A 22032-nucleotide genomic window follows, 5' to 3' on the forward strand; every position below is an offset into this window, starting at 1 on the left:
ATACTATACTCAAAACTCCCCCAACACATTAAATACATTGAAGCAAGGTACATAGGTGTCTACAAACGCCACATTAATAGATGGCTTTTGGAGGTTGGTAGGATAAGAATTTTAGATTTTCTTAAATCAAATTATACTTTTTGATAAGACTAGCCTCAATGCATGCTGAGTCGGTTGGCCATTGTTCTGATCCGTTTCTCTTGTTCATTCATGGCTTGACAGTGAGTTTTCTGCCTCTCAGTCATTTTTCTCTCTCTTCTTCTTCACATCATACTTCATTTTTCCATCTCTCATTTCAATCTTTTCCATCTTTCACATATATTTTCATGTTCGTCATTATGTTAACTTAATATGAACTATTGTCATTATGAACTATTCAGATTGCTACTCTTTCCTGCACACAGGCATTTTGCCCATGCATGGAAAAAAATGTTTATTATTTTTATTTAAAAAGTATTTGGTTTGTAACATGAAATAAATAATTAAAATAAAAATTTCCAGGAGTGCATTTTGTATTTTTAGTGGTCCATCAATGGAATAATAGTTTCACTAGCAATGTGAATAGATATAATTTCATATTATCTTTAAACACTGTCAAATTTGTTTTCCAATTTCAATTATTTTGAACTAATTTCTTAAGTGTCCAGGAGTGGCATATTGTTTTAATTTATTCATTTTTCCATTAAGGATGGTTTCTCAAGTTTCTAGTTTGTAATTCAAGTTAATATTTATAGTATTTGAGGGTCAAGTTTCAGAAAGAGTCGGCCCCAGCTTTCCCTCCTAGCCAAAAATAAAGGCAACCATTCTAATATCTAGTTAAGAATTACAATAAAAAATAATTGAAAACTACTGAATTACTCCATACTCCACCACCAAGGAACCAGGTATCCCTAATTAATAACAACATCTTATAGTCACAGCTACATTTTTTCACTACAACACCATGAAAATGCACAGTTTAAGATTTATTTCTTAACAACTAGTAACGCACACTAAATTCCCTTATCTAATGTACATTTTCAACTTGGCACTTAAATGTACAGAAGATTGGTACAGAGAACTGGCTGGCATTCTATATTATTACTACTCAAGTCAACACTTAGAACATCGATAATATTGATTAATAAGCGAGTATTACACCGAATGCAACAACATCCATCTTAAACATTAAGGTCTGCTGGGTGGATTACATATCAAATTGATGTATAAATAAAACTTCAATAAAACTAATGAAATAATTAAAACAAAATAAAAAACATATAGAATAAAAATTTAAAATATAGTTTTCTTCATAAACACATTTATGACAATAATAAAACGAAAGTCCAAAAGAAAATTAGTTATCATTCAATAATATATATTTTATGATAATACAGTATAATGAATAAATAGAATACCGTCTGCAAAAAATTATTTAGAGCAATATCAGTGCAGTTACTTCCAAATACATTAATATCAATTCCGAGATGCAAATCGAAATCGTTCAATGAACGGAAGGTTCAACAGAAATCTGTTCCTCTCATCAATTTTTATGAAAAATTGTATTGTGAATGAAAATAAAAGAAAAAGTTCACAGAAAAAGAAGTTGTTCTCATCAACTTTACTGAAGTTTCTTATTATTTTAAAATTAAAATAAAATATTACAAGTAAAGAACGTTGGAAACTAGTTGCTGATGAGTAGTATAAATATTAAACTTAGCAATTATTTACCAACTATGATCAATGTTTTAAGGATGTGCAACAAGCTAAAATAAATTCTTACTGGTGATATTTTTCAAAGTTTTTCAATTTGTATACTATCAAGCTATCAAAATAAACAAGTTTCTCAATGAAATTTTTTTCCTATCACTATTTTTTGAGATATGAGGGCCTAAAGTTTAAATTTTTGGGAAAGATCTTTTCAAATTCAGTGAGAGATAATTCCATAAAATTTTGAAGATAAATTTCCATTGAATTTTTGATTGAAAAAACAGGAACTTCCTGAAAATATCAATTTTTGAGAAAGTTCAATTTAACAAAAATAACTTTTAGTTTAGATATTTTGGATAACTTGATAAACTCTCTCAAAAATTAATATTGTCAGGAAATTCTTGATTTATTCAATCAAAAATACCATCTTCAACATTAAATTCATTTCTTATCGAATTTAAAATGAAAGTAATAATTTAATTCAAAAAGTAATAATCGAAAGACTTTTTCATTTTTTTAGATTGATAGCATTAAAATGGAAAAGCTTTGAAAAATATCACCAGTGAATAGTTTTTTTTAGCCTTTTGCACAGCCTTAAACCAAAATAATTATAAGAAACACTATCTTGATAGACTATCCAACCCAGCATTGGAGTAGAAAATTAGAATGTAGTTATTGGTAAAAGGTTACAATAGGTATGTATACTTATAATAGTAAATTTTAATTATTGAAATGTTAGACATCATTTTCTTGGAATACTATTCTAAAGTAATAAAACTCTATGATAATTCCTCTAAGAATAATAATAAAAATGATTGATAGTCAACATGAAATTGTTGGACAATTAATTTGTATTCCTGAAAAGACTGTTGCAATTAAATGACATAGTTGGAAACTAGTTGTTTGAAGTACAAAACAAAATTGTAACAACTATTAACCATCTATGTTGAGAACAGCCTTAGGAATTGATGGTTCATAATTTTCTTAATACTACAATATTTATTCAATAGAATTAAGCGTTAATATCATTTTAATTGAGATGATTTCACAAGAAACTGATTCTGATCGACGTTTCTTAAATTAAATTGATAAATCTCATATAAATTAATATAATATAGTGAACAGATAATTCACACACAATAATAAATTATTCATGCTCTTCATATTTCAAAGAAATTCTTGAGAGTTCAAACCATCAGTTATCAAAGTACAAACTCCGGAAATTTATTTTTCAACATAATAATGATCAAGATAAAAAATTAATGACTACTGCTGAGCTTCAGTATAAAATATTGAACAATTTCATTTTACAACAATACATTTTTAAAATTGAAAAGGCCGCCTACCGTACATGAAAGTGAGATGCATTTTGATAGTAACTTAGTTACAAAGTGAGGATAGCAACTGTTGATGGCTGTTTATGAACGATTCTCAACAACCTTAATATCCAAGCATGCTTCAATTTCCTAGCAAGCAATAACAGAGACTAATGAGTAAAACGCTAGCTAGGCAACCAAAACCTATTTGGCTAAAAAAGTTCTCAAGAGCTGTTCATGGAGACGGCCCTGAATGATATGTTTTAACAAGTTATTGGAGAAAATATTTGGAAGCACCGAAAGAAAATTGATAAATATCAACAAAATTTGCAAATTCATAGACTAGGCTCATTAAAAAAAACATATATAAAATATGCTATTTAATAAGTATTTGAAAATAGTCTACTTGGTAGAGACTAAGTGATAGAAGAAAATAATCGTGCATTATTGAACAGCTATTACTTGAAAAAAATGAAGAAAATTAGTAATGGTGGCAAGTAATATGTTTATGTTTGTAGAAGAATTAAATAACAATTGCTCATTCGCATTAACAGAAAAAGAAACAATAAGACACATTTGTATGGGATAAAATGCACGTAAAGCTGCGTTTACACCAAAGTTGTCAACAAAATTATGTTTACAATTACGAAAAAGTTGTCAATTTTTTGTGAAAACAAGTTGTTGTTTTCTAACAAACGTTGATAGGTTTTTGCCCAGAGAGCGTAGTCGGCATGAACTTGTAGAGTGGTAACGTTTTGTTGGCAATTTGCTCAGTGTTCCCACATTGAGTGAGAAACAAGGATTTTGTTGAAATCAAGGATTCCACAAGTTGAGGAAACAATGTTACTGTGCTTTTCAAGATAGTTGCAACAAATTGCCGCAATTTTTTAAACACAGTTGACAACTTTGGTGTGAATGCGGCATAGAAGCAGATTTCACTTCTCTTGCAGAGCAAAATCCAAGTAAAGAGCCAAATAATGAAAAGAAGAATACCATATAAATAGATGTGATATTGTTTATAAAATAGCTAACATCATAGTACCCTTTTTCGAAAAGTTTTTCATATAAAATAACAGATTTAGTAACCCTGAATATATACATTTTTTAAAGATGTGATATTATTATAATTTTCAATTAGATTTTTGGAGAAAATTCAAATAAAAAATTGCTCACTTGGGTTTACAGAGAAAGAAACATAAGAAAATAAGAAGAATTTGTAAGAGATAAAATGCACTTAAAGCAGCGTTTGCACAAAAGTTGTCAAATGGTTTTTGAAAATATATTACAATGAGTAGCATCAAACAGAGATGTTTTTACCTATATCCTATACTTAGGAATCTACACTCATTTTTGAACAGTTCTTCAGAACGTGTTAGCCAAGTGAGGTTTCGATGCCTAGCAATCAGCTACCAGCTATAAGAATCATTCTGATTGTTGTTAGGACTATTGCACAGCCACCTTTAATAGATGCCATGCCCTAGGGAAAATGGCCAAGTCGCTGAAAAGTTATAGTTGAAGATGCATTGCATGCAACGCAAGAAAGCCAGCTGACAACTCATTGATCTCATTGATTTTGATTAGTTCTGTAGTCAGCATTGGGTGAATGTGGAGCGTTGGCCTTATTTACAGGGCATGCTCACAGTTGAAAGTGAATAATTATTACTATTGGCAATGAGCATCTACTGATCTTCACTCTGTCGGATAAAAATCGAAATTAGGACACAATTTAACAGGTAAATTATAAGGTCGAAATATATAAAAGCCGATTTATAATTGAGTATAAATTTATTGTGGATATTTTTTGTTTCCAATGATTGTAGAACAAACTTTATCATAATACCATTTATTTTCTACATCAAAGCAATTATTAATGTTTCGGAACGAGGAGTTGATAGAAGAAGTGACTTTCTACTATTACTGTTATTTTTACAGTTGAAGAGACAATAACAACTATTTGGCGTTTTCAATACTGAATCCCTATCCTCCCCGTGTAGAATAATTGTGGCCCAATTGACGAATTAAATTAAAGAAAATTCTGCCACGGGAGCTTCCGACGTTTTTGAAATCCCCGCCACTCATAGAGAATAGTCCGTGACAACCTTTAGTTTCCAACACGGAGCTTTATGACCAATGCTATTTCAATATAACAGGAGCATTTTGTTGCCGCTTTTATACTGATTCTATCAAAAAGGCCTACGCTCTCTTTTTTGCTCTTTCTCCCACACAGTTAGCTCACGGACTCTCTGGATTCTGTGAAATATGACAGCACTGTTCTCCATAAGAGCAATGCTGCAATCTAAGCTTTGCACAGACTACAGACTATTATTATCAAATATTTATTGCATCAATTTCTAGTGTTGTCAGTTTTGTTGTTGTTGGTTTTGGACATGGTATTGTCACAGTAATCGGAACGATCTGTGTTGCTAGCCAACCGAAGCTTGCTTGGCCCAACAGTCGCTTATAAAAAGGTCTCTACTCATATAAATTTTGTAATTATTAAAATGTATTCAGTTAAACTTTTTTTAAGTTGCAAACAAAATCTATAATTAGAGTCACTAGTCCTAATACAATATTGGAGTAGAATGCTTGTACTATTACTAATCTAAAAAGCTAATAAAAATTCTACTATTAATAATACGGAGCATTATTCTAAAGCGGCATCCAATTGCTCTAAAACACAATAGTGTCATTTATCAATATTGTTCTCTGATCCTCTCTAAATGAAAATTTACTATAGGGTTTGCTTGGATTAGTCAGAAAATAGAGCACAGATGGAAGATCTATAATATAATTGAATTTTTAGAACTTCACGAGATCACAGAGCATGATGATGAATACAATAAAACCATTTCACAGAATAGAACTCTTTGAAAGTGAATTGCTTCTATTGTATCCAAGTTATTCATTGTATTTAAGTGATAGAGCTATTCGATTCCATCTTCATTTTAAAAACGATAAACTTAAAATACATCAAAACTGAGCACTATTTACAAGTTTTTGTAACATATAATCAATGTCAAACCGAAAAACTACTATTTAAAACTGAGAAATACCATGTTTTTGCATTATATATTAGATCTCTAATGAGCATTCAGATGAGTAAAATGTATATCAGTGGTGTTATTTCTTTCACAGTGATGTTTCATTCACAGTCTGAGAGATGAATCAATTCAAGGGATTATGAAAAATACAATACAGTGGATTGAAAGCAAGGTCAAACTGAAAGGAACTTGACTGACCTTCACTTGACATGCAATGTCATACGATAAATGAGGGCTAGATCAGATATTATGATTGGGAAATTTACAAGTAAAGTGGAATAAGTCAAATAGCAATATATCATGACAGAAAATTCATCAATGTTATTTGAAAATCAAACATTAGTTATTGTTGTACGGTAAAGCGTAGAAAATTTTTTTTTGTAAGATTTTCAAAAAGGACTTGTAAGATTTAAATTTGATCTTGTAATTTAATCATAGTAGGAAAGGAAAAATTATGTAAAAGGAGAGGAGAGACTAAGTTTTTATACATTCAAGGAAATACAATATTCACCAAAATAATTTTAAAACATTCAAAAGTAGTTAATAAGAGTAGATTAGAGAATCTATTCATAAAATGAGGTAGTGAAATTATCATTAGAAAATATAAAAACGACTATAAATTGGAACAAAAAATAATTGAGGTATGTTAATATTTGGAGCTAATACATGTGAAGTTACAAGGTTTGTACAGAACCTCTGTATGAGTTGAAGTAATAGTATGTATTTCTTAAAAGCAAGACAATGATATTCTATTTATTGTTAAAAAACACTTTAAACAAATTTAAAACTGAGAATAAAATCAACCATTGAGTCTGTTTAAAAATTAATAACTTAAAATATTAAAAGTAAAAAATATCATTACCTAGTGAAGTAGAATAAGGCGTTAAAAAAATGGTAGCAAATATTGAACAGAGCCCAATTGTTAAGCAAGTCAAGGCTTAGGAGACCTAACAACTGAGTTTCAATAATAGTAATGTCGGATAACTGTAAGTATATAAAGTTGATATCATACTAGCACATATCAGTGTCATGAGTAATCATTTTATAAAATCATAGAGTAATCAATATCAGTATATTAGGAACAGAATTCTCTTAAAATTATTAAATACTCTCCGCGTATTTAGCCACTGAGCTTCTATGCGTACTTGGAAAGGGAATTAATTATTTGATAGTATTTTTCTATTATCGTTGGCTTTGAAGGACAAATTGAATAAATTCGATTTGATCATTAAAATTGGAATGAGAAAAAAATAATAAAAAATTCAAATCAGTTAGGTAGTTCAGATTTGATGAAGCTTCAAACAATAAAATTCAAACTTATTTCATAACATAGTAGAGAAGGGATAGAGCATAAAACACAGACAATGATAAGCCTTGTTCTGAGCAAAACTAGAAACATTATAACTAACAAATAATATTCCAATCTTCAACGGAATAAAAACAAAATATATTCAATAAACATGCAACTGTCACTTGCATTGTTTGAATTATAACTTTGCTGTAGCCGTTACATTAGCCCTACCCTACCGTTGAAGGGAACAACGCGCAGCTTTGAAAATATTTTGCTTTTGCAGACGATGCTCACATAATTTTGCTAGTTCTTGAGGAATGAAATTAGATGAATGAACTACCTTTCTGCTTTTTTAAAAGCCTCATTGCTAGGAGCAAACACTCTTCTGAGTTTGCAGAATCAATCGCTCTTTTGTACTACAACAGCAACAGCATCAAAGACTGATGAAAAACAATAATTTCTAACACATCCCTTATGTCCCTTTTTCGCTTTCATTAACTAATTCATCCATCAGTCACTTTTCGCTTTTTTATAGTATATAATTTTTTCCAGAATCTACAATCCTGAAAGGAAATGTAAACAGTGATCTTTTCAATAAGTGGCGTCATAGCTCGAATGTCACATCGGATGTCAGACAACAGAAATAAACTGCTCACAAGTTTAAGGTTGCCAAGAGTGTAAAAAGGCTCACTGTTCCCATGGCTGTGAGGGGGGGGTCAAATCTAGACGTCAAGTACATAGAAAGCATTCTCAGAGCCCTTCCTTCATGAATCCACCAAAACGATGGAAATATTAGTTTTGAAGTAGAACAAGTAAGCTGCAGAGAACCTGCAGCCAAGTAAATCCCAAATACAACACAAAGAACATTGCAAAAGGGAACCCGGCTCCAACAGAGAAGCGCGTATTTAGATTTATAAATGCGGCAAAAGGAGCTGTAAAAAATCACCAATGAAGAAATGATAGCAACGAGAAATATGAAAGAGCCCTCTTCATCAAAGGTGAGGCTATTTAGTGTAGTTGAATTTGGTCATAACACTAAGGGAAGCAGAACACCTGAAGTCGGTGATACTGATAATTGTACAACATCTTGTGCGAGGGCTCATTTAATGGTGATATCTTTATTTGCAATCGGGGCCACGCCCCATACAAATAATAAAGACAATAATAAAGCTGAGGAATAAGCGTTTGTAGTAATGGAAATCGATTCTAATGCATGTGCAGAGATTACAGCTGTAAGAGCTCAACAGTTTTATGATCGGCTTCAGAACGAAATAGTTGTGTGGTGCTGCGTTGTGTGGTGTCACACAGAATGCGCCTCAAGCCTCAAGACAGGTGCAGCGTCAAATTTCAGCAATTTAAGCGTTTGATCCAGCGTTTCAAAGGCTCCAAGCCTTCTGTCATCAGTGAACATCTCAATGGGTTTCATGAAACCAAGACGAGACGATCATCAACACAGTGAGTTGATTATTTTTCTACTTACAGTTATGTTTTACAAACCAATAATTATGATTCATCAATAATTTATTTGTCAAGCATCAATATCTAAAACATAATCATTCTACTATTCAAGAAAATAAAAAATAAAATGAAATAAAAAACGAAGTAATTTTATTTATATTTTCTATTTTTGTTTTCTCTTTATCTTTGTGATTAAGAGTTTTAAATGTATTTCTGTAATTTGCTATTAGCCATAGGTCTTCAGACCTGGCAAAATAAATAAAATCAATCAATATCTATGATAATATACTTATGTAACAACATTGTGCTACAAGTACTGCTCAATGATGGTATCACAATGATGAAAACAGCAATAGTCAATATTCCATACACAGCTTTGCAATTGGATATTGCTTATCCAATAACGGCAACCTAAACCAATACTGGTAATAGAAACATGCAGAATATACACCAGGGGGGAATTGATTAGTTGTTCCAGTAAACGATTACTTGACATGATACTTCAGTTACTTCCATGAAAGTATCAAGCGAGGGGGGGGGGAATCGGTAGTTACATGGTGTGTCTACCACCTGGAGCTGAACCGCTTGGCGAGCAGTCCCTGCTTCTTGAGTTGCTTGAGGGCGCACTTGGCGGCCGTGCACTTGGCGATGCGGTAGTTGCGACCGATGCCCTTGTAGGTGCCCTTGCCGAACACCTCCACGTTCACCCGCACTCGGCGGCCGTCCGCCAATTTTTCCGGTTTCCTGTCAATCATACACAATTAAATCAGTGATTCAAAGATATGTAATGCACAATTCGGGATGCTAAAGATCTAGCCTAATACCTTGTATCAAGGTAGAGTTGTACAACAGGTTCTTCTCAACACATTTTAAAAGTTTTTGGATTACCAAGTTATCATCAAAATGGAATATATTTTTGGTATTTTAATTACTTTTTGAGATATTATCGCTCGAAGTTTATATTTTTGAAACAGGACATTTCACCATTAATTGCAAATAAATTTAGATGATCTATATAGTATAAATTACAGTTCATGAATAAATATTAACATGAATATGAAATTCAAGAAATTTTGAGGATACATTCTTCCTTCCAGGTATTGAATAAATAGATTACTTATATATAGGTCCCATTTAATAACCTTTCATGAATTTATTTGTAGCCAATTATTGTGAAATGACCTATTTCAAAAATGCCAACTTCAAACGCCCATATAAAAAAGGTTTTCCTCAGGAATTTACTTTATTTTGATAATTTGATAGTATTCAAATAGAAAAAATTGGAATAATAATTATAGAATGTTCCCACAGTCATAACTTCAATAGATCTATCAACCTCACCTTGAATAAAATATATATTGAATATTAAATATATATATATATATATAATGATTTATGGAAAATGCAGTACCATTGTGTGAGTGAAATTAAAATCTTTATTGGTTGAATTAGAAAATTGAATGCTGAAGATATAAACGCAAAATCAGATTACTTTCTAGAGTTAGATTTGTATCAAGTTCAACAAATAAGATCAAAATTGATTTTTTTACACAGAAATTATTTTTCTATTTGATTAATTTTTTACATGGCATTAAAAAAAATCAATTTATCTAAATTGTCAGACTTCTATACTCTTCTTCTTTACTTAGATTGACAACTTCTACAGCCTACTCTTCTGTTTGTTTTGTGATACATTTTTCCTTTAAATGGAAATTGATTCTGTCAACTATGACAATGAATGAGCTACTGATTGATGCTGAGAATTTCAGTCTATAAATGTGACATAGAGATGATCCAAGGTGGAAATCTTACCCAAATTTGGCGGTTTCAGGCTCCAATTCCAAAAGCTCTCGAATAGGCGATTTAGGAACATTGGTACTGAATTGATCTGCAACAGAATAATCGTTAGATTCAAGTTAGCCAATATTTTTCAAGGATTGGAAGTTGAACATTTCAAAAACTAAACTATATCATTTTTAATATATATTATTTTTTATAATTAAAAATACATGACGTGTATGACAATAGACTGCCTGAATTCTCATAATATTAAAATGCAATGAAAAATTATGATCGAGTAAATGTGTACTTCAATTTGTATTCAATCACTTTGATTACGGTTTACTATTAAAAAAGTGCATTTCAAAACTAAAAAATGTTCAATAAACTTGAAAACATAATATTGTGTAGCTTTAATGCACTGAGGTGCAAGAGTTGTCATGGATGCTGTGAATACATTGTTTCCAGGTGGCGTCATTTCCCAATCTGGTGCCTCCTCCCTCGCTTTCCACATTTGGTTGGCAACCTGCATCTTCATTCTATGGGGCTACTTGAAAACAATAATTTTTCAGAACAGTCCACACAGAACTATTCCAGCCTTATACAATGAATTCGGGACAAAATTGAAGGAATACCAGGCAATAAGCTACAAATTGTCATGAGAATCTTACGAATTTCATAGATTCCAATGCAGGACATTTGGCAGATGTTATAAGCTTTTTTCACTTCATGATCAGTATGTTGCTACCTTTGTACTTAAGATATTTATAGCCTTCAAATTGAGTTTTCTTTGAGAGTTAGTTACTTTTTGATTTTTTTTTCGTTTCAATGGATAAGATTGTAAATCAACTTCAATAATTTTGTCATCTCTGCATGGAAGAATTCTGAAATAGTTCTGAATAGTAATAGCCTGTTTTTTCATTCCCAATCATTCTATGATTATGATCTATTATCATTGATGAATAAATAAATATCTTACAAAGTTATTCTATGAGAATAATCTAATAATAGTAATAGAGTTACAAGAATATAAGTCACAAGGAAATAGTATAAGTTGAGCTGACCGATTTCGTTTTTCATCATATGGTAGTAGACCATCCAGACAGCATCGAGTGACATGCCACTGTCCAAGAAGATGGCGCCGGCCACCGACTCGAACACATCACCCAGTGCTTTCGGCACCTCCACGTCCTCTGCCTCCTCACACTCCTCCTCACCAATCAGGTAACACTGCCAAACATAAACAAACATCATTACTTGATAGGATAAAGACGTTGGAGAAATCTCCCCACATACAATCAAATTATTAAAACATGATTACGGTTGAAGAAGACCAACAATGGCCAATGTTTTATTATTTCCAAATAGTATTGGCGAGGATGCGAATATTGATTACAGCAAACAAGTTATTCGAATAATGGGCAACATTTGAAAGGATTTGAACCAATTTGACAAGCATTTAAAGTCTTCAACAAACAACCAAACACGATAAACTATTAAACTATTTTTAACTAATGAATTAGAACGTGAACAAACGGCATGGAAGAGATTCAAGAAATTAATTTTTTTAATGTCATGTTCTTTATATCTGAATCACAATCCGCAAGTTTTACCTTGAAATTTTAATTATCATACATTATAAATTGTTAACACTATAATAAATAATAAACTTCAATGGCACATACAATGGTGGGAATGAAAAGAATAATTCAATTGAGTTTTAAAATTCCATACTATCTTAGCTACGTTTGATAATCATTGAGAATTTAAAATAATAATTATTATTTTTACTGAATTGTAAATGAAATTGAAGAAGACTAACAACTAAGATAAGTTTTGAAGTGGAACAAATGAAATATCCTAATATTATATAGGCCTATTATATAATCCAACTATGAAAAATGAAGGGATTAACTAAGACCTCACTAAAATGATTAAGAATTACTATGGTATGCTTTACCTGAAATGAGATGGAATATTAAAAAATCAAGCAAATGAAATATAATACCTCTTCGCTGATGGCATGGCCATTCTCTTCCTGAATCCGAACAAATCGTTCAATGACCTCCGACAGTCCAGGAGAGAGATGGCAGAAATACTTATGGAATCCATGTCGAACGGCTAATGAGGCAAAAATTGTATTGTTGACTAGCGCTGATCTCAGATCTGTCAAATCGCCAGGACAATGCTGCCTCTTGTCCTCATACAGGTGTCTTGTGATTAAATAATCTGCAACAAAATCAACAAACATTTCCATATTATGTATTTGTCCATTTAATTTTTGAGTTGTCGACATTTATTTCATCTTAAATTCTGTAGCAAATTACTTTCTATGAAATTCTGTTCATTTGGAAAATCCTATTGGGATTCGTGATAACTTACTGGATAACTTATTTGAATAACCTGGGGCAATCACTTTTAATGATATTTTAATTTCGTGACTGTGAAACCCAATTATGTTTCCATTATTTCCCTCACAAAATATAATCACTGACTGTACACTACTTCTGACAGTCAGAAAGGGGCGAGGTAAAATTTTCCTACTTGCAAATAAGTGGTAATTTTAAATGTAGTAGAATATTTGTATTTCTTCAATTGCTTCGCGTCTTTCGTACTTTTTATTATGATAGTCTTTGAAATTCAAGTTTGACAAAGTAAAACCTTTTTGTAACAGTAAATTTTTCAAGATTTCAGAATTGCTTCATAACACACTGGTCTGTTTATAAAGAAGGAATTACTGTAAGTTTTGGATTTTGAATAAATTTTTATTGATTTCTATTGTGATGAGTTATTAAAGAAATAAAATGACTATCATCGATCTTCTATCACTGTCTACTTTCAGATTTTTCAAAAGTCATTGAGAATAGATCCTCAGATACTGCAGTGAGTGGATATTTTTCACAAAAATTAATGTCTTTAAATCGACATTACTGCTCAGCTCAAGCTGTACACAAGATACATTTAAAAATCAACAATGCAAATGCTTATAATTTATATTTTTCACGTAAGATAATGTTATGCCGGCGCCACACTCTGACCGAGTGCGTGCGTACAAATGACGACGAGCGTGAGAATATGGAAGACTAAGGCCCGGTTGCACAACAGCCGGTTAAATTTTAACCGTGATTAATTCCTCAAGAACCAATCAGAGAAGCTGTCTTTTCTGAAACACATTCTCCGATTGGTTCTCGTGAAATTAATCACGGTTAAAATTTAACCGGCTGTTGTGCAACCGGCACTATAACTACTATGCCAACGCTCGCCAACTCGGCTCGGCACAAAGTAAAAAGAATCTCCAATCCTTTACTCGGCTCGGCTTGCCCTCACTCAGATGTTTGTCGAGACAAGTCGAGTGAGTGGCTACCTACCATGATTGATCTTGATGGGGCGTTCGTCTTCTGGTCACATTGTATTGTGGCTGGCAAGATGAATTCGAGCCAGTCGTGTTGGCCATTTGGCGAGCGACTCAGCAGGAGTGTGGCCTGGGCATTAGCAAGCGTCATTTTAGTGCAAAATCCCCGATAAAAGTTACTTTTATGTTGCAATCAAACTCCATTTAAAATTCCTACCAAGGACAGAATTACTTACAACTCAAAACGCTAATAGCAGTTTTGTATTTTGTTTTCCGTTTTTCCTTCAAACTAAATAGTATTTTAATATTATTATATAAAATGACTAGTACCTTTTCCATTTTCTTTGAGACATAACTCTCAATAAAAAGGCTACTAGTAATTCTAAAATATGAATTGTTCAAATAGCCTTATTGAAATAAATGAATGATTTGTTACCAAGAACGGCATCGCCGAGAAACTCGAGTCGCTGGTAGCAGTCGGTGAGGCGGTTGGTGTGATAGGAGGCGTGCGTCATGGCCTGCAGCAGGTAGCTGCGGTCGTTGAAGCGATACCTGAGGCTGCGCTCGAGCACATCGAAGCCGGCCAGCAGTCTCTCCAGCTCGCACTCCGGGTTGCTCACGTGACGCAGCAGCGGCGACCGTGGCGGCTTCACAAAACCGTAACGAATCTGTCAAACGCCATCATAACCATCTTATCAATATAATAAAGTTAATTAAAACAATATAAAAACTTGTAGTACCCTTTATTGAAAACTTTGAAATATTTTAACGACTAGTTTCGACCATAGGGTACTACAAGTTTTTATATTGTTTTTATTAATTTGAACAAAAGTAGCCTATATTAGCCTATATAAGTGAAGTGATTTTAATAATAAAGTTTCTTGGAGTTGAGTTGCAAAATAGTCCAAGATGGGATCATCACTCTTGATTAGAAGGTTATCTAATGCTCTTGTTGAATTGAACATTCTTTATTGATTCATACAACATCATCAACATGATAGGGAAAGAAAAAATAACCATACAATATGGTATTGAGAACCACATCTAATGTATCCAATCAAAGAACGACTCTCAGGGTGTATCATGGCTATAATCAGTCACTGATTCGCTACAGTGTTCTATTTTGAGGTGACAGTGGATTTGATATGGATGATATTCATGTTCTTGGAGGTTTAAATCCTTTTGCCCGTGACTCTTGCAGACAGGGACTGATTCAGGGACTGATTCCCGTGACTCATTCAGGGACCTGAGACTGATAACAATTCCAGCTATCTATTATTTGGAAGCAGTTTTGTTTGTGATCAAACATAGCCCAACATGCATACGATACTCGTTAAAAGTCCTTCATACTGCATTATCCTAGACACAGAAGAGCTAATTATGAGAGAAAGGACCTTACTAATCCGGTATACGACTATACGATAAACTATCCACATCTTTGAAAAATTTAGACATTGATCTCTCACGGAAACTTTGAATAAAAGACTGGTCGAAGGATGTCCCTACACAATAATTAATGATTGCTACGATACAATAGTAGGGGTCAAAGAAACTGAAAATAGCATAGGGGTAGATAATAGCATAGAATATACATATCATAGAATGACGTGTAGCACTGCTATGTTGCTCTGTGTTGCACTTGACCTGTTGCTCTGCTCACTTGAGCAGCTTAACCCAACAAATAATTATAATAATATCCAAAATTACACGTAACAAACAAACAAAAATCATAACGATTCTATAAATTATTGAATACAAAAGATGATCCATTGCATACAAAGGATCATTGAATTATTACATACAAAGATGATAGAATATAAAAGCATAATACAAGGTGAGGCAGTCAAACGGCACTATTTTAGGTATCAAAATAAAAATCACAGGAAATATTTTCAAGTAATATATTTCCACAAATCGTAAGAACACAAATGGAAATTTTGGTTTTATACAGAAAAATCTTTACTTTTTGAATATAACTTCAGTAAGGTGGCGGTCATCATTTTGCATTTGTGAGAACTCCAGTGTGATACAATGTGTGCAAAATGATGATCGCCACCTTACTGGAGTAATATTCGAGAAGTAAACATTTTACCCTATAAAACTCAAATTTACATTTGTGTTCTTACGATTTGTTGGAATATATGAATAGGAAATATGTTCTGAAAATTTCATTTTGACACCTAAAATAGTGCCGCTCGACTGCCACATCTTGTATATTATCAATTATTATTGAACAAAAGATCCTGGAAAAGTAGATCACAGAGCCTCTACGATAATTTACAATCGGGAATAAACAAAAATTATCAATATAAAAGTTCCAAATTCACATCCGCCATTTTAGGAGTGTGATGGAAGTAATTATACCCCTTCAATAAACATCTTCAAACTAATTTAATATTCAACATTTTAGTTAGAAAATACAATTTTCTGAAGTCATTTTTTTAATTGATAAATACAATGGACTTCTTTCAGAAAAGACATGAATTTTACAGTTTAAAACAAATCAGGCGATCTGTCTTACAATATACTGACTGAAGCCCATAATTTATTATAGTCACTTAACTAAGTGCACGTAGAGTCTATAGTGCACTTTGAGTGCACTTTCTCCAATGAGTTATATACCCAACGAAATATCACTGGATAAAGTAGTATTTAAATTCAGAATTGAAGCATAAAATGGTTTGATATACACTAGGTACTAATTTGATGGCAATTACCTGCATGTTATTTTGATCAGGCAAGTGACTGCCGACGGGTCTCTCGAGAGCAGTGTCATCGGTGACCTTGACTTCCTCACAGGGCAGCACTTTGATTCCCAGCCACGACATGAATATCAGCGCACCTCTCGGCCCACATTCGATCAAATAGGCACCTCAAATCGTAATAAACACCACTCAATTGCATTCATTAGTAGCTTCACATTGCTCGAACAACGTTCAAAACAAGGTGAGTTCAATTTTCATCAAACAACTTTCTCATCCGGTTGCACAAAAGTCGGTAAACTTTCAATCCCGATTAAAAGCCACAGGATCCTTTCAGAGAAGCGTTCTTCTCAGAAAAACCTTCTCTGATTGGTCCTCGTGGAATTTAATCATGATTAAAAATTAACAGGCTTTTGTGCAACCAGGCCTCTGTGTAGTACCGTGGCGAAACCTTCACCACGGTACTACACAGAGGCCTGGTTACAGAGTGATATTGTGATAGATATTTATCTTCTAGATGATTAACGGCGATGCTTCCCATTCAAAAAATGCGGACAGTTTGTTGTGAATCTCACGACAGATAATAAAAAGAGAGTAGCCTAGATATAATTGTGACCAAGAATTTTTTAGCTCGGATTCCAAGAAAACTTTTATGAATTGGAACACCAAATTTTGTGGATAGCTTCCTCACTCAATGTAGACCAACTCGGATCCAGAATTCAAAATTACTTTTAGATTCTTTAGAATAATTGACCGATCAAATTTCGACTTGCTCGCATGTGATAGCTCAATGCTCTGCTCAGTAGATCGAAGTGGCTCAGACGCAACCACTGTCTCAGTGTTTTTTTTTTTTTTGCTGAAGGTTATGCTCACATGAGCTCCATGCTTGTGCATGAATAATTCAACTTGTGATGATAAGAGATGAGTGGTTCTACATCTCTGGGTTGGTTCCGAACCACCGGATCAATGATTCGATTACCATCAGTGTCACATTTTCAACAATTCACAATACAAATATTGAAATCAACTTTTACTTGGTACATGTGTGGTGTATCTAATTGGCATGCTTTCGTAAAATGTCAACGTGCACATCTGATCTAGCCTACTTACCAATAAGTGCTTCAACACAATCAGCAATGCTCTTGTCGGGGATGCTGTGCTGAGTGATGAGGTTGTAGGGCACAAAGCAGGGCAGATTCTCCACAGAGAGAGGGCTGTCCGTCATTGTGCCTTGCAGCTGCTCTCCTCTCTCTTTCACAATTGCGTTGATTTCCTCAGTCGACATGTCACGTAGAGATGGCAGCTCTGCCTGTCATTCAATCCAATCCAATTATTCTTCAGACTTGCTCTTCATTTTTGTTCACATTTCAAATTTGGATGAAGATTATCTTTTAAAAATGATTAATATAATTCTTATCAAGTAGAATAAATATTCTTATATCGCAGCATAAAATATTGGGTTGATTCTACTTGCACAAATATATTTTTAAGGTGCAGTAAATTAGGCTAATAAAAACTAATAGAGTTGAGATCTGGATAGACAAACTACAAATAGTCGTTGCTCGTTGTTCGTTGTTCTGTCCACTTACAGAGGGAGATTAATATTCAAGCATTCCTCACTATTCCTTGCTATCGAACAATAGCTAAACTTTTAATATGGCGAAGATAGACAAAAAAATAAAATCATATTGATAATACTTTTCCAAGAACAATACACTGATGCATTTAAATCAACTTGAGAAATATTTCATTTTAAAGATACTGAAACATTATCAAAATTTGGAAGAGAAATGGTACAGGCTCAGCCTAGTTTTTCTTCCATGTTATTATTATCATGTTTTGTACAATAAATGAATAATATTATTAAAGTAAATAAGAATTGAATATTCAATCATTTGAAATTGGAAAGTAAGTTATTCACCTGATTCCATTGGAAGGCAGGAACGCCAGCTTCTATCAGAGCTCGCTCTAGTTCTTTTGGGAACAAAATAGCAAGGAGGCAGCCAGTTATCATGTGGCTCAAACTTTGTTGCAATCATGCTTTCTCCGAAAATCTTGTGTTTACCCAGCCGGTACAGGTTCAAGTTACTCACCTACACAAAACACAAACATCATTAATCTTCTACTTCTCCAAATGGGTAACTAACTATACTATGCCTAGTTCCACAAGGATCTATAATAGGCCATTTGCTGTTCAATGGTCCATATGAATAAAACCAAAGCATATGAGCAAGAGCATGGAGCATCATTTTTTGCTCATGATCATTATGTAGAAGCATAAGCATTTGCTCATTTTTATATGAATAAGCTTTACCTTATGCTCCTGAACTCTGGAGAAAATGCTCACGTATTTTAAAGATTTTTCATCAGCTGATTCGCCTTTGTGGCCTTACTTTGTTTTTATAGCTCACGTAAGCGCTAAATATGCAAGTAGGAGACACCGCTTGTGTTTGCGTCATCTGCTCTGTTTTTTATTTATGAATTGAGTTTTAGGTTAGTTGAGTTTAGAATTTTGAAATAATAGCGTGAAAAAATGTCATCTCTATAATGATCTTCAGCATAATCTTATAATATCAATAGCCTTCTTATAATCGTCTACAGTCTCATCTTCTTAAATGCCTATATCCTATTTTGTGATGGCTATCTTTTGTAGGAATAATAGTGATATATATCATGGTTGAATCTAAAAAGAGTTTTATAGTTCTCAACTATTGGTTGTGATCGTATCTGGTATAGTTTCCTCTTCCTCATACGAATTAGTTGAGCCATTTTACTATGAGCAAAAGGTGAAAAGCTGCTCTAGACTAGACTCACCTTTTTTGAAGCATTTTCTTCAAAAGTTGAGCAAATGCTCTAATTTATTAATACAATTTTGAGTATAAGCTTTTACTTTTAAGCAAATGCTCAAACTATTTTTTTGATGAGCATGAGCAAAAGGTTTTGCTCACGTTTATTCATAGAAAATGAAGCAAATGCTCCATATTTTAGAATGCCTATGTCAACGACCTGCCAATCAAGCAGATCACATTCATATAAAATCTCGACAGTGATGTTTTCATTGAATGTATTGAGAAGGGTGGTGAGTTGTCAGACTCTGCTGAGGGTCTTCCATGGATACTTGATGTCGATTATACAATATAGCATTTAGTTTTGGAGTAGTGGAAAAATCAATCTAGAAAGCAAAAGAGAGCCGTGAGAATTCGTGAATCCCAAAAGCCGTGAGTACTTCAAATTTCAACACGTTCTCAAAAATTCTCATTTTCAAATAAGTTTTCAAACTTTACATCTGGTACCTAGATTTCGATAAGTGAAGTAGATTCCCGGGATCTGGCAATGAAGAAGTAATCCTGAAAATTTGTTGAATTGAATTTTACACTATAATTCTACTTCAAGGGGTTGAGGAGAACCAAAATATCCTTCTCCAAGAAAACCCAACAAGGATAGACGAGGCGTTGTACCTTTCAGTCTACTAGCGCTACCTGGTCGAGGGTTCGAGTCCCGCCGGATCATTTCATCAAATCTCGAAGCTCATTTCGCTCGGTCAATAATTTGGTGGCACACAATTCAACCGCTCTCCTATACTTTGAAACTCCTGAGAGGTCTGATTTACTACTATTGATTTTGACAATTGAATTTAAAAAAAAATAATAATTTTTGACCAACTTTTTCGTTTCTACCACCCATTTATCTTTTGAAACAAGAAAGTTTCAAGGATTTTGAAAATTACATGGTTTCTGCTCGAAATATCTCTATTGACGAGTATAAACATTCATTAGAAAAAACTATAGGTCAGATAAGAAATATCTAGATACCAATCGAAAGGAGAAATTCTCTCAGTTATTTTTTTATACAAAATTCTTATTTATTACGACATCCCATAGTTATTAAAGTAGTATTTATATTTAAAAGAATACATATTTTTGCGATAATTTCGATTTCATCAAAGAAATTAAAATTTCTTTCAACCCTTCAGCCCTGAAACTTTTCTGACTGGAATAACAGGGAAGATATTCTACATACAATTCTGTCGTCGAAATTTGAGAGTCATAGTCTAACACAGTAATTTAGCAACGCTGTTATTTCTTCGGATAGAAGGTCTAGTCTCAACTTATTTTATACAAACTATAGTCATGATGTCGATCTTGTCTTCTATTTATTCACCAAATACGAGGTAGGTTTATGGGAGAGTATATGCAGTATACCCGACAATTTTATTTGGCGCACAGACCTGGTCATTGACATCGCAGCTAGATAGGAGACTCGAGACTACCCAGACGAAAATGTCGAGGAGCATACTTGGTCTACGGTTGAATCAGTGAGTCAGAAACACCCAGATTCTGCAGCAGGTGAGAATCAAATATCTCCAAAAGGAAGCGCATCTCGTCAAATGGAAATATGCAGGACATGTGGCGAGGATGGCACCGGAACGCTGGGCAAAGATATGCACCGAATGGATTCCGCGCGATAGAAGAAGAACGAGAAGACGCCCAGCCATTAGATGGAGGGACGAGATCGCTCAGCGTGTAGGAGATATGTGGCCGACAACAGCCACGGATAGGAGAAGGTGGCAAACAATCATGGACAATTTGTAAATTTTGTTATTTCAAGATTTTTTTTTAGTAACTGCCAACCAAAAATTACCTCAATATTGAGAGGCTTTTGTTCATTTCATGAATGCCAATAAAGCTATTATTATTATTATTATTATATGCAGTAGGTGTATATCAATGTTATACCTATATACCATCCTTGTTTGGGTACCTCGTTTGTAGGTATAAATGGGCGAAAACAGAAAAAAGGGTACTATAGACTATAGTGAGCTCCACATTATAGACAGAGGAGAAAGATGCGAGAGCAGCGTTGCCGATTCCCTGCCTTGCCACTCACTGCCTTCTATGGAAAATAGCTGATTCTGGTATATCTTATGAAATATTAAATGATTATTCTTGTTAAAAATAATCAACTATATTTTATTACTCAAGAAAATATATTTTTCAATGATATTTTAATAAATTTTCATAATTGAGATTGAATATTTTGTTAATTAAATATATTTTTACATTGTTGAAAAACGATCTGGCAACACTGCGAAGACAAGGATAGCACTTTCTGCTTTGTCGATTGACAAAGATGGTAACACCAATATTATTCGAATACTATAATAAATAAATTCGAATACGAGTCACTATAACGTGGACCTCACTGTGGTATACAGAGTGCGTACGAACTCCCTACTGATAAACATATCTAAATATCATATTTAAATTGTCCGGAAGTCTTCAGTTACTCACACAGCGGCCATTTTGCTTTTTCACCTATTTTCTTCCGAATAATGGTTGAAAGTACGAAATTAAAACTTTGTACGATCATTTATAACAACTAGAGAAAGGTAGAAAAAAGTATA

The 22032-nt window shown here is 33.2% G+C and overlaps 1 protein-coding gene across 1 annotated transcript in view; it reads right to left on the reverse strand.

The window, feature by feature from the left end:
- Window positions 1–908: 908 nt before the first annotated feature.
- Window positions 909–22032, reverse strand: part of LOC111055293 (endoribonuclease Dcr-1) — an 81655-nt gene continuing 60531 nt past the window's right edge. Inside the window, 9 exon segments of the mRNA XM_039432380.1 lie at window positions 909–9539; window positions 10608–10683; window positions 11639–11804; window positions 12583–12803; window positions 14363–14594; window positions 16644–16798; window positions 17739–17937; window positions 18550–18609; window positions 18611–18721. Coding sequence (XP_039288314.1) covers window positions 9359–9539; window positions 10608–10683; window positions 11639–11804; window positions 12583–12803; window positions 14363–14594; window positions 16644–16798; window positions 17739–17937; window positions 18550–18609; window positions 18611–18721 — 1401 coding nt within the window. The 3' untranslated portion in view covers window positions 909–9358.

The sequence above is a fragment of the Nilaparvata lugens genome, chromosome 7 (genome assembly GCF_014356525.2).
Source record: "Nilaparvata lugens isolate BPH chromosome 7, ASM1435652v1, whole genome shotgun sequence".
NCBI classification, from domain to species: Eukaryota; Metazoa; Arthropoda; class Insecta; order Hemiptera; family Delphacidae; genus Nilaparvata; species Nilaparvata lugens.